At 38.8% G+C, this 14,363-nt stretch overlaps 1 protein-coding gene across 17 annotated transcripts in view; it reads right to left on the bottom strand.

Annotated features, from left to right (window-relative positions):
* Positions 1-14,363, bottom strand: part of DOCK10 (dedicator of cytokinesis 10) — a 138,129-nt gene that overhangs the window by 16,983 nt on the left and 106,783 nt on the right. For 12 of the 17 annotated variants that reach the window (XM_030028569.2, XM_030028572.2, XM_030028571.2 and 9 more), the window contains exons 34-48: positions 14,148-14,259; positions 13,311-13,432; positions 13,111-13,225; positions 12,877-12,943; positions 12,075-12,122; positions 11,306-11,407; positions 8,959-9,083; positions 8,166-8,278; positions 7,294-7,431; positions 5,509-5,691; positions 4,823-4,933; positions 3,194-3,409; positions 2,423-2,480; positions 1,997-2,095; positions 146-252 (exon numbers count right to left, since the gene is read on the bottom strand). In XM_030028569.2, coding sequence (XP_029884429.1) covers positions 146-252; positions 1,997-2,095; positions 2,423-2,480; positions 3,194-3,409; positions 4,823-4,933; positions 5,509-5,691; positions 7,294-7,431; positions 8,166-8,278; positions 8,959-9,083; positions 11,306-11,407; positions 12,075-12,122; positions 12,877-12,943; positions 13,111-13,225; positions 13,311-13,432; positions 14,148-14,259 — 1,716 coding nt within the window. The remainder of the gene's footprint in view (positions 1-145; positions 253-1,996; positions 2,096-2,422; positions 2,481-3,193; positions 3,410-4,822; positions 4,934-5,508; positions 5,692-7,293; positions 7,432-8,165; positions 8,279-8,958; positions 9,084-11,305; positions 11,408-12,074; positions 12,123-12,876; positions 12,944-13,110; positions 13,226-13,310; positions 13,433-14,147; positions 14,260-14,363) is intronic. The other 5 variants (XM_030028583.2, XM_030028584.2, XM_041126793.1 and 2 more) reach the window with 3 other exon arrangements.

Below are 14,363 nucleotides of genomic sequence, written 5' to 3'. Positions count from 1 at the left end.
TGACATTTCACTCAAAAGCTGTGTGCCTTTTAATACTGTGGGAAGTACACTCTCACTATAATTTGTTGTAACATGCACAGGCATCCATTAGAAATAACACTCTCTGTTAATATAGAACAACTATATAAATGTTAATGCTGCTGACCTCATTGTAGGGAGTATCTTGCATCCCAGAGTCTTCCTTCATAGCACCTTCTTCTTTAATGTTGGGGGTAATGCTCAGAAAAGCAGGCCATCCCATGGAAAATAAGCCTTGAAGTGCAAGTCATAACAATGTCAATTAATGACTGAATAACCAGATAATTCAAAAGGTTATTGGATGCCATTAAACAGAGCTGATTTTATTTGACTGGATTAGTTACTTTTTTCACAGCCCAAGTGATGAGAAACACAAATGGAACTGACTGAATTTATGAGACTATTACACATTTTCTCTATGATATAAATCCACTTGTCCAGGGTAACCGTAACATTTTCCTGATGCAGCCTTACTCTTTGGCATTTTGGTTCCTTAGCTGTACAGTGCTGGCAGTCCTTGCAAAACTACACGTGCAACACTCATCTATACGGGAATTACTGTCGCAGACTGAGGCGAGACAATTTATACTTGTGAAACCAGCGCTGTGACTCCCGGCCTGACCTATGGGCACTTAATGCTACACGCCAGGACCTGCACTTGTCCGGCCCATCACGTTTCCTAAGCGAGAGGGGCACGGTCAACCTGGGCTCGCCACAGCCGATGGGGAGATGGCCACCGTGCGGCACGCCGTGCCCTTGCCGGGCTGGAGGATGCCCTGGCAGCGGCTCCCCTTATCCTGCCCAGAGTCAGCAGGGCGAGCGCAGCCCTAACCGAGGAACTCTCCTGTAGAAAGCTCAGGCGAGTGGCAGAAGCTGCCGATGGGAAGGCTCACAAGGATTAAAACTAAACTTACATCTAGTATTCGCTAAGCTGGGGCCTTAGTGCAGTGGTTGCAGAAGGAACAACTTACACAGGCATGGCACATTACAGATCAGGCAAAGTCTGACCCACAAAGATTTTACTACCACTCTCGAACGGAGAAGGTAAACCCACCGGTGGAGGTGATGAACTCCTGACATGGTTCATGTTCAATTTAAAAGTAGGAAAATGCTACTAAGGCACAATTAAAAAGCTAACCTTTACACATTGAGTCAGAGGGACTCCATCCCCTCTGTCAAGTTTTGAAAATCATTTAAACATAGGTTTAAAATGACCCACAAGTTCTTCACTCTACCTACTGTGATCTGTGATTCATGCAAAGTATTTTACCACTACTGAACCATCTCTGAAATATTGCTCATCACAGAAAGCTTCCTTCTAAAAGGATGTATTTTTTCATCTCGCCCACAGACATTTCTAAGTGTATTGAAGAACTATGGTCTTTCCAAAACTAAGTTTTCTTTTCCCCAGATATTTGCCCTTGTCCCTAGAAATTGCTCTTTGTGAAAACTGCTAAAATATCTCATACTCAGAACTTACTCTGAAATACACATTTCATAAACTAAATAACCGTTGGCATAGAAGCATTTAAAAATATAAGACTGCACTTTATTTCTCTAATAAGCATCACAGATTAAAAAAAATCTTTATCTATACTAAGTTACGTATGGATAACCAGATATTAATTCTGCCCCTCTGCCCTCCCAGCTTTGGATAGTCAAGGAATTGGACATGGATTTGTGTGCTAAACGCCAATTGACCTGAGAGGGATTTCTGTTGCCGATGAAGACCAGACTGCTCTTTTGCTGAAGAAGCCCTTAACCAGAGACATTCTGAGCAATTCATCAAACCAGCAAAAGAGCATCAGGAAAGTAACATATAATGTTTCTGACATTACTTGCTTGCTATTACAGCCATCAACATGCACTATAAATATTTTTGCTTTGGTAGATATTTTTCCAGATTAATTGGAGAACAGTAATTTGATTCCCTAATTATGTTATTTGACCCATAAACAGGCATGGTTAGAGCACTCACTTCCTCCATTGTGAGTTGTTAGTAACACATTACTATCAGAGACTTGACCATCTTCCAGGAGCATACGTGAGGTACAAATCTTTTCCATTTTCCAGTAACCTATGATAGTGTAAGATGGTATTAGTATACTGCTACTGGTATGTGTTAATACATGCATATTTAATAACGACAGACTAACAAGTGAAGCATTCTCTTTTAGCAGTAGCTTACTAAACATTTAATTAACCCTCTTTACCCAAAACACACGCATTCACTGTTCCAGTGCTAAGACTAGCATTTACAATGTATTTTAAAAATAAAATATTTGGGAAGAATTCAAGCAGCTTTAAGAATACTTTATATATAAGGAAGGAAAGCAGGAAAGCCAAAAATTATTTTCAATAATGTTCATAGATACATATTTGGTTTTGAATATGTTGATCTTACCCTTTCTTTTCAGGTACTCCGCAATGAGAGCAGCGATATGAATATAGCACATAGCAGCCTGTAACGAGAGAAAAAATACATGTATATGCTAAAGTACACTGTATGACTTACAGCACACATGGGATAAGGAGCACATACTTTCATCACTGTCAAGTCATGCTGCAAAAAATGGAAGACAAAATTAATATAACCATTTAAGACAATAAAGGATTAAATGATGAAATCCTTCTTGAGTGTTAATTTCACTACGTATCTTGGGTAAAAGCATAGATTTGCTCAAGAAAACCATTAAGATTACTTAGTAAATAAGATATTCCTGGGTTATGCACTGGAGTTTTGCATCACCTGTTTAGTTTTTGATGAAAAGGACAACACATTATAAACAAAGCTACTCTCCTATGCCGTAGTGAGGGACAAGAAAATCCTTCATTTAAGTTATGCACTGCTCATAACCTCATCTACACTACAGCTGCTGTGCTTGTTTGGGTTAAGCAGCAGAGCTGCTAATGTGATACTGACCACAGCTTGCCCGTCAGACATTTTCAAGTCTTGTTCAAACACGTATCAGGTAGTCATGATTAGGCACACTGGGATAATGAGGGTATCACATCTCTAGGTGTTTTTCAAACTTGTCTTCTTCTAATTTCAAGTGTATGAGACACACTGTATGATTCTTTTATATCAGTAGTCTTGTCTGTCTTTCAGAGCCCTTTTCATCAGAACATCCCAGCCTAAAGACAAATGGATTTCCTATTCATTTATTTACATTACCTCTGATAAATCTCCATTTCTTGCGTGAATCTTGGCCATGCTTTCAAGCCATGTCCTACGTAATTCAGGTGTGCTGGCATATGAATTTGCTAGGCTGTACTGCAGATCCACAAGCATCTCAGGGTCTTTCTCATGCTCCTTCATCTGAGCCGTGGCCATCAAAACTGTTCTGATGCGTTTGGTCAGATCCTTCACCTCTGCTGGGAAATTAACGTTCTTTGGGAAAGATAAGCAATACATCACTAAAATCATCCAAAGAGCCACATGCAACACTCCTGAATGAGCTGAAGTCCTGCTTATGGAAGACCTTCTTCCCCTTCCCTAATTCAGCAGGCTTTGAAGCAGAGTCACAGTTCCACAGTACATACACATTGTACACAGATCCTTAACTTTTTTTTACTGATGTGTCACAGCACCTAGTAGATACCCCAGTCAGTCAGCTGTACCACTGTCTGTATGCAACAACTCTGCTGAAGTCAGCAAACTGAAACATTTGTTCCTCAGTTGCTTACTGGATCCAGAACCGGATTCTCGTACACTTTCCGCTGACGAACAGCACTGTGCGCTATAGATAGTCCTGCTTAACTACGCTCACAGCATGTTTCACCACAGTGAATAAAGCACAACAGCCTGGCTCCTGGCCTTCTCACACTGCACAAGATTATAACAGTGTCTTTGTATTACACTTATCAGCTGTCCTCAACACATTTAACTAGCTCTGTAGTTTCTTGTTTTCAGATAGGCAATGAAATACATTTCTCTTTTCAGACTTTTTTTCCCTTGTTCCCTTTGTTTAAAAGTAAAACCATCCAGAAAAATTAAATGGAATTAAATCCTCCCTCCTCTACGTCACGAAGAGATGAGCATGTTACAGAAGCAGTGTGACTGACAGCAGTGCTGGGAAATCAAAGCTGGACTTTGAAAACAAATACAATTGTAACTGCATCTTATTAAGAAAGACATCAAATTACTCATGCTAATTATCTACCAATTTGCTTAAACTAACTTTATTATTAACCTCAGTGGAGATACCCTAAAGTCATCTTCAGAGAAGGAAAAACACCTCCAAAATATAAAATTCAAAATGTGTGTTGACAAATGTTTGGACAGGAATTGTAATAACTAAAAACTGGAATCGTTTCCCAACACCTTTAGTACAGACAATGGATATAATAGCAATGGTAACTAATCTAAGAGCTAAGTGCCTTTCTGAGGGGGTTAGCAAGCTGTTAAAAAACTCAACTGTTGTGCATGTTTTTGCTACACATTTACTGAACAGACTAAAGGGACAGTTTATAGACTCAAAATTGTTTGTCAACTGCAATTGTGTTTCATTAGTCACAATGCATGGTATAGTCTCTGACATCAGACAAATGAACAAAATAAGCAGTGAATAACAAATAATACAATTTTCAAAAAAAATCTCTTTGTTTTAAAAATTATTTTCAATTATTAAGCTTCTGAGTCACAAACATTTTCATGAATTTCAGGCTGCCTGAAAAAGGCACACTATGAGTGCATAAATCACTTTCTTAATAAAACCCTGCAATTTTATTCACTGAAACACTTGCTCCTCTAAAATTGTTGACCTTTTGCAAGAGGTAGTGACTGACAAAAAATGTTTCTTACTTTCATCTGCTTGTCTCCATTAGCAAAATTATTTATAATTGCAAGTGAATGTTGAAAACGAGATCCGCCAATCCCTGCATCCGCTATCAGCTGGCTCACTGCTTTGATGAGCTGTACAGGGGGAACAAACACAGGGTGCAATTAGCAAAGAAAATCAAAGTTTCTGAATAGCTGAGTATTTTTCAATCCCTATTTTAGTATCACTTGATGTACCAGGCTAGCAGAGATACACTTTTATACCTGTGTTAAGAAGATAACGTATATGAACACAAGGACTGTGAGTAATCTTTCTGATGTTTGTAACTGCTCACATTTTGCAGTTGTAAGTGCATTGTTACTGGACTTCACATTTCTGTTACTATACTATCAGATTCTGTTTAGTTCCTTCATCAGCTATGTTCTCACTGCTGTAAGCAATGCACGTGAATCAAGAATAGCCATTTATCTGGCTATTTATTGGCTATACAGCTACATTCACAGCTGTTGCCTCTCCCTGGAACAGAGCCGAGCAGCCCAAGAGCAGCAGAGAATCCAGCCCAATGCCTTCAGACTTGGCAAGAACACAGAGAATTGCCTGTCTGAGGACTCCAAAAGAATTGCTTTGCTACAATGCATAAAAATAATAATAATAATGATAAAACCCAGCACACATCAGCTAAATACTGACAATCTCACACTTCACTTACCTGTAGATGGGATCTGACTATTGATTTCTGCTTGTTAAATTCAAAGTTCTTTCTCATGAAAAAATACAGAAGAGCAGATGCCTCTGTCTGAGTTGAACGTGACCTATGGTTACAACACTTCAGGATTTCATAGCAGAGTGAACCGCAGAGATCTGCTTGCCCTTGGAAGAATGCTGATGGGAACTATTGAAAAAAAACATGTGAATATGTTTAGCACTACTCTCAAGCCTTGGTACAGTTATTCTGAGTCAATACTTTTTTCTGTTAAGCTTTCAGTAAAAACAACTCACTCTCCCATATTCATTCACAGCAGGGTTTAGTGAAAAAATTAGCCATCGGCTGAACACAATCCCATGTGCAAATTAAGATTAAGTAAAAACTGCACACAGGTTTTCATACAAGCACCATATGCAATGCAACAATCAAACCGGCCTCCAGGAAGTCCAGACAGCAGCTGGTACACAGCAAGCATAAAAGCAGAGCAGCCTATCTGCAAGGAATGCAGAATAGCTAACCAGGAAAAGTGTGTGTCAGGTTCTGCACTACTATAAAAGCTGTTCAGGAGAAAGAAAATACTTTGAGTAGCAAAGTCAGTGAACTTCCAGTGGTCAAGGGTTTGAACAGCAGGAGACAACAGAGAGTGAAGGATGGCTCTCCAAACCATACCTACTATTTATCAGCAGCGTGAATATAAGAGAAGACAGACTGAAGAGAGGTGGAAGATGTACATATTGGCTACCGATCTCAAGTACCGCCTGAGAGGTTCTGCTGCAGAAACCATGACTGATCCCTGTTCCCACAGAACTATGAAGAGAGAATTCTATCCTGAGAGCTACAGGATGAATGAAAAGGATGATCCTGGATATTTATTCATCCTCCCCACTGCACAGAGTTCTTCCGTTCCTGACTGTCTGGTATGTAATTTAAAGCTGCCTGTGGATGGTTTCCTTTGTATTTCCCCCATGTCCTCAAGCTACATTACTGGGAGAAGTATGATTTCCTCTTCCTTTCCCCTGAGTTAACAACCAGAAGGAGGCCACATGGTTTAAACTGATCTACACTGTTGCATTTCATAGAAATATCTGGGAGATCAGGCCAGCCTTGCTTATTCTCACTTCCCCATAGCAATTGTTATCTGTGTGCTACGTTCTGGTTCATTTTAAGAGGATCTCATCTGAGTCTATGACTTGGAAATTGTGCAGCTTTTGCAGTTGGCACAAAGTGTCTAATTGCCCATGATCATTTACACATGTGCAATGCAAGCAAATAAACAGTTTGACACATAAGCATGTTTTTGTCCAAAAACTCTTCTGTGTTGAAAACAAGGTATTTGTAAAACTATTAGTTCAGATGAACTTTTGGTGAAGCATAGGGAGTACTCTCCTGCTAACTCCTCTGGGGACAGCTGTAATCATTCACCGCTGGATTCTGCAACCCAGGTGCCTGCCGTGAAGACCATGGACCCCTAGGGTTTCAAGCTTTCTTCCATGGCGGGTAAAAGCATGAAAGCCAATGACATAGCCAGCTACCACAGACCTGGACATTACTTATCTATTTACTTTACAAGTTTCACTTTCTTAGTAAATTTTTCATTTTCCAAAACACAACTAATTTTTCAGATATTGTGAACTTCTCACTTTTAATCAGCAATAAATCAGAAGATCTTTCTCAGGAATGAGCATTAATACAGTGAAGTTTGGAACTCTTTCAAAGTACCCAACTGCCCTCAAGCTGCACTTGCTGTAACATAATAGGTCAGACTAACAGAAAAAAACCCATAGTTACCTTGCCTACAAACAGCCGTAGGGCAGCAAAGACGTGCTTGAGAGCTGCTGCTGACTGGTTGATTTGCAAAAAGAGCATGTGTGTGTCAAAGACTTTCTTCATCAATGCATTCTGGCAATCGGATTGCTGGAGCTGCCTCTGAAAAGTTCACAGACAAGACAGGACATTCTGGTTATTAAAGTGAATAAACAGAAGAAGGATCTGCTGGACGTTACATCAGAATGTTCCTACAGAGATGCTTTTTTCAATGTAAAATCTCCGCAGATGAGGCATTCCCAGCTTGCTGCAGACTCTTTTTACTTGCATCTTTTCCAGGACAGCACTTCCCTATGCCTGTACTCCTACTTGTAGATGGTACACACTAGATTTAAGGGCTAGGGTGGCAGAAAGGAGACACTAAATCTAAAAGGAGCTGCCTGCTGTATTGTAGCTGTGAGACCTTCAGCAAGTCACCTGGGCCAATATTTGTAGAGCAATTTTTAAAGAGGCAGAGGATCCACCTGCTGGCTTGAAGACATATAGATGATAAGCAGTTTGGAAATCATTTGTCTAAAATCTCTGAAATCTAATGGGATAAGCATGATTCAGATAAGGTGACGTATTAGTAGATGCACAACACTTTCATGCAGAGCAGGGCTGTACATAGCCCTGGATGCATAGGATGCTCTTCTTCCACATCCTTCTATTCAGTTTGGGTATTACGAGTCAATTCCTTCATAAAATACCTTCATTGAGGACTGGCATATCTTGTCTCCCTATCCTGCTGTCTCGGGCATTTCAAGTTTTCTGTGTGCCTGCTCCCCCAGGCCTTCCTTCCACCACGTATCCTAGATGGCACCAGTTCAAGCAGAAAATGAAACAGCAAAACATACCTGGTGATTCAGAGTGTAAAGACACAACAGGTCAAGGATTGTGAGGGAAACTTCTGTAGCAATGTTTGCCTCTGTGTCTACATACTGTACAATGTCCGTTTCATTGGAGGTGCCTGCAACATATAAAAAGCAAGATAACAAACAATCTTCTGAGTGTAGTTAAAGATTATGTAATTCTGCAATCTGGTCATTAAGTCTCAGCACAGTAGAGATGGGGTCCTAACTTTACATTTACTGAAGGGGTATTTTGAAGAAAACTGCTCACAGGAGATGAAAGGGGAGGGAATTTGAGTCAACTTTTACTAGCTGCACCACTGATGAGAGTATATTCTTTCATTGTTGCTGCTCATCCTCAAAGGAGGAGAGAAACCTAATTGGAAAGTGGGACAGATGACTTCGATCTCATAATTTAAAGAACCTTCTGCCATGAAAAGGTCACTTTTATTGCTAGATCTAATAAATGTAATATTTCAACCAGTGTACATCTGCTTGTACAGCAAGGTACGTAACCATAGATGCAAGAGATGCTGGGAAGTGGGGAATAACTTGTCATTAGAGGCTATTTAAATATGTCAGGTTATTGTAGTTCATTTTGTTTCTAAATCAAGTTTGACCAAATTTAAGCTCAGATTTCTTAGTATCCTGGAAAAAAAGCAGAGTCAGCAGCTCTATTTATGTTTAGGCTCTTCTCTTCAGGCTTTCACAAGCACTCATGAGAACAGATTTAATTGTATAGAGCCTGATCCAAACCTCATAGAATTCTAGAGGGAAGTAAATGATTTTTTGTACTTACTTGCAGTGCTGCTGTCTATCATCTGCAAGAGTTTGGGGTTAGAAAGTGCATTTTTGCCACGGATTATTGGTAATGTTTGAGACCTGTGATGCTTGTGGCCATCGTGACTAGAAGTAGAATGCATCCTGAAATTGAAAGGTACCATTAAAAAACAGAAACAAAGAATAAACTTGCACGCCTGTACAGAATTTTTCCATGTCAGAATTTTCTGCAGTACTTGTCAAAGGCTAAGTTAAACAAATTGACACAAATTTTTTTAGAGAAACAAAGATGAAGAAGAAAGTCAATGAGGTGGACAAAACAAACAGATGTGCTGTGATTTCTGGAGTACACAGGAGACAAAACACTCATTGAACACTGAAAAAAGAGCATCAGCTTAAATAGCTGGCTGATGTTTAGAAAACTGCCTTTGGGTGAAGAGAAACTGAGATGAGTTCTGTTAACTCAGAATACAAGAGAAATATATCCTACTCATGAAAGAACTAATACAGCTTCTACGAGGGGAAAAAAATGATGAGAACCTGACAGTGACAGCAAAAACATGCGCGTGCATATGAGTGTGTTTTTTTAACCTTCTTTGATGCTGACAAACACATCATTAATTTATAATGAGAAGCTTACAACTAACGTACCAATGCTTATCATAATTTTTGAAAGGGTTTTGAATTTGTAACCACTACAGAATTCAGCAATATTTAACATCTCTCAAAATTCAGGTCACTTATTAAAATACATTTTTATTTAATTTCTTTTAAAAAATGTAGCTTCCTAAATTTGCATAAGTTAAAAATATTCTAAGACAGAATTACTTCCTGCACCTAGCTAAACCCTCTTTTATGTTGGTTATTTTAACAAAAATAATTTAGAAAATTAACATTTCAGATTTACAGAAAGAAAATGTTCCCAACATATGTATGGAATTGACGGCCAGACTTTTGCCAATCAATGTGATAAAGTCTTCCATTAATTGTCAATAGTGGAAGGATGTCGGTGGACATCCTGGCAAGCTAATGGATTTGGAAATTTGATCTCAAGGGTTTTTTTGGTGGAGTTTTTTTGGGAGTGGGGTGGAAAGTCTGGTTTCATATGACTATTTCAGCAAACTGAAATACATAAATATAAGTAAGTGCAAGTTAGAGCTGTTCACCAGCAATACTTCAACTCTGAACTCATCATCAAAAAATGCTCTGTATTACAACAGGCCAAACAAACAGCCATTTAGACAACAAATGCTGATCTGTGAGGGCATAAAGTGTGAAGGCCCTGGAGACAGCAGAAATGTGACTTTATTTTCTGGATATTGGTTCATCTGCAAACACACAACCAAACAAGAGTCTCCTAAAGGCTGCTTGCCAGTTCCAGCTGGGGTAATGAAATCAGTACTGCTTCTTGAAAACTGCACAGTAGAGAAACAAAGAAAGAAGTTTGGCAGGGAAAGCATATTTTTTCCCCTTTATTCCATTCCAAGATACATGCTTATAATGGTGAGTGTATTCTAGCTATAAGTAAATGAGAAAAGTCAATGATCCAAGCTCATAAGGAAGGTGGACTTTCTCACCATGCTATTAGATACAACCACAAGCTGCATAGTCTAAAGTTTGCTTTCTCTCTAGAGTTCTACATTATTAACATGAAAAGGATCCCACTTTTCCCTAAAAGGATCAAAAATATTATTAAAGACATGCTGCACCTGCAGCTTATTATCATGCAGTCTATGAAAATGATTAAATCTTGCAATGTTTAGACTAGGAAGATGGAGGAAAAGACTAGGAAAGAAAGATTCTCTAACTGGCAACATGGGCATAACAGTATAGGACTATGCTGCACTTAGCAGCATGGAAGTAAAAAGATGGGTATCAAGCAAACCTACTCTTAAGTTTGACTTTGTGTTGCTAGATACTTCCCTCTCTGCAACCCCACATTATTGGAGAGAAATTAATTCCTCGGTACTGTAAGTGCGTCCAGAGATATTTACCCCTAAAGCAGTAAGATTCCATGAAAGCAGAAAGTTGCAGACCTATGAATTCCTTCAGGTTGGGGAAAACTGTGGATTATCTTCCAGACAGGGCTCTGTGCTGAAAACAACAGCTACTGTTTCTGCAATACTTAACAATACTGACAGTTACTAAGGATTCTTCTGAACATAACATTTCGAACAACAGTTTATAAGTCAAGTTGAAGTTAAAGGGACTCAATTGTTTTATGGTTTACGGCTTTGGGGGCTCTGAATGTGTTACATGTTGTGTCAACCTCTTTTTGGTCAACACTGTGACAGTGTTTACAAGTGCTGGAGGATGACAACAAAGATTATGGTTTTATAGGATTTAATAATACAACATGTCGTTACCATTGTGAGAGCAGACCCGATGTCTGGCCAGAGGAGTTCGAACCTTTAAGGGTTCCATTATTCTGGGTGGCCTGAACAAACTTAAAAGCAGCAGCAATTTTCCTGTTAAGAGAAAATAACTGTTAATCTGTTATGGAACATGACATTGATTTTGCTGTGCCTCTGAAGAATAAAGAGAAGCCTAATAAAACCTGCCATAGAGCATGAACTGGTTCATCTGGTGACCTTTCGTTTTTCCACAGTATGACATATAGACAAGTTCACAGTGGTAACATTAAATTAAAAATGAAACATCAACTGAGACGAAGTGTGCATTTCACATTTCACAGCTGGAACACGATCTCCTGCTTTTTCAGAGAGTGGGTAGAGACAGAAGATATTTTATTTTTAATGCTGTGGAACATTTATCTATGCCCATTAAAACTATTCTTTCCATTATATAGATGGAAAACACAGTGCTCAAGTTCCTCTGTTTGGGATATGCTCAGAAACATGGTTGAGAATGGCCCAGTATTTTGGGTTATAAATGCAATAGTGGTTATCATATCATCACACGCAATTAATCTCTTACACCAGGTATGTACTCAGATATCCAGAAGATCACAGTAACATTGCATAAAAGAAAAAATGAAGTGTGCATTGGCTTCTGAATGTCAGACTGATGTGTTCAGGAGAAAACTGATAGATACATTGTTAACCTCATTTAAGACTAATGTAATGCAGCAATATTTAAATACTGTAACATACAGGCTATAACTAAGAGAATTACCTTACAATATTTCGCTTTCCTAGATATCGGAAATTTTGCAGACAAACCCTGAAAGATAAAACAACACATTTTACGTCTATTAATGGCTTCCTAATTATGAAAAAATGCTGAATCTTAGTGCCTGTGGCGTATGCACCTCCTAGTAAGCAAACAGAATAGAATGCAGCAGTTCCCAGCCTAAGGATGCACAAGATGTGGCACCACTTTCCACACCTTTTTTCCCTTTCTCCATGGTTGAAGATTCCTGCTTGGTGAGGAGGCAAAGTCAAAAGCAAAGACTTGTCTGCAAAAGCATTGCTTCTTCACCAGCTGAAGTGAAGTAACTCACATTTCACTTACAAGACGGTGAGGAAATTCTGAAAACAGCTATCTGCATGGATTCTGCAGACGTGCATAGATTGGATTGAGCAAACCACCTTGGAGATGTGAAAAGCAGGTAATCCTACATTACATGGCTTTTCTCATGGTTTGGAAGTTTTGGGGAGCTAAATACTTTTCTTTTCTCAAGAGAATAATAGAATCTCAACCCCAAATGGGGAAACTACTATGAAAATCTCTTTTAGGAGGAACACCTGAAGCATTATACCCCATGTTCATGGAGATGACCAACATATTGGAGGATATGGATTCTATTAGTAATGTCTCATTACGATTTTGGAAGATTATAGCAAAATAATCTAAGACACAAGAGCTATCTCAGCCTATTCCACAAGGTGGACAAACCCAAAGAGAATTACTTGCAGTAGTCACTTTAGAATGTCATAATTTAACATCAACTCAACCAACCACAAAGTGAACTTACTCTAAAATGCTGAAAAAGTCTGTTATTTCTGAGAATGGTGCTCGCAACCAGTAGGAAATCAGTGCGTCTAAAGGGAGATATTAAAATATATTATGTATCTGTTACAGAGAATTAAACTTGACCTAAAGCCTGTAAAATACACACATAATTATTCTAATTTAATGTTTATTTGGATTCATCATTCACAATATTTTACAACAATGTAAATTAGGTAGTGAGCGCACATTTTCTTACCTTCTGAAATGGTTTTCATAATGTGAAGAAAACACATAAGAAGGCTTCTAGTTTCAGCTTGATCCAACTTGTCAAAACGAAGAGTTGATCCAATCAAAGACAAAGGTCTCATGATCTGTTGAATTGGCAGCAAAGGGCCTTGTTAACTATAGTGATAGGTTTCCACCTCTAGTAACCATTTTCAACATTTGCACATGTACCTTTTCACACGTGTCAGTTCTCTCACTGTTTTTTTCATTGGTACTTGGGTTAGATTCAAGACTTGCTAAGGAAGCTCTGGAGTCAGCATGGTTTGCTGCAGAGATAGCTATTGATGAAAAGGCTGTAAATGAAAGTCATAGCAAACATGCTAAACTAAAACATTTATGGATACAAAAACTAACAAGAAATATGGAAAACTTAAAATGTGTCACATGCTGGATTGACACCAGTGCTTTCAACTTCCAACAGCAAAGCTATTGATGGGTATGCTTAGTACTGAAAACATGCAACCAGTTGAAGTAAAATGATTCAGTTTGCCGTTATTCATGGTGTTAAAATAGCATGTTGCATTCTGTAAGGCCTGACCTAGAGACACAAAAACAGTGGAAAGATGCCCATGCACTTCCCTGAATTTTGAAATGGGGTTTGGAGGAAGTAAACAAAGTTGTGTTTCTACCCTTCCATTAAGTCTGGAAAAACTAAGAAAACTTGCCTCCAAGAGACTTCAGGAGTTGTCATGAGAAACCTTGGAACTATTCTTAAGTCAGGCAGAAACTACAAGAATGAACTCAGGCACAGGGATTTGTGAGAGCCTGAATACTGGCATCATTCCAAAGCAGGAGCATAGGTGAAGCAGTGGAAGAAGAGCGGCTTCACAAGAGAAATAAAAATCAATCCAAAAACACCCAAAGGAAAGAGAAACATTGTATACCATGTTTCCCTGAATATTGTATGAAATGGGTTAATGATATCCTCCATGAAAACTAAGCAGAAAGCACGATGGATTGAGATACACAGAAATCTGCTTGTATGCGTGTTCAATCTGTCATTTATACCTGCTATAGAGTTCAGAACATCTTTGGAAAAGGACGTGTCCACAGAGTTTGCATGTTTCATTGCTGCCTGACTCTGAAATCCTCCGGCTGTGCTCAAGTCATCCCTAGATCCCTGTATTTTAAAAGAAACAGAACAAATTCCAGTAAATTATATCACTGAACTTTCATAATGACAGCACACCCAATAGGCTGTTCTTAGACACTGAGCTTGAAAAC

The sequence above is a fragment of the Aquila chrysaetos genome, chromosome 10 (genome assembly GCF_900496995.4).
Source record: "Aquila chrysaetos chrysaetos chromosome 10, bAquChr1.4, whole genome shotgun sequence".
Classification (NCBI taxonomy): domain Eukaryota; kingdom Metazoa; phylum Chordata; class Aves; order Accipitriformes; family Accipitridae; genus Aquila; species Aquila chrysaetos.
The sequence above is the reverse complement of the archived record's forward strand: the minus strand, read 5'-3'. Positions and strand labels throughout refer to the sequence as shown.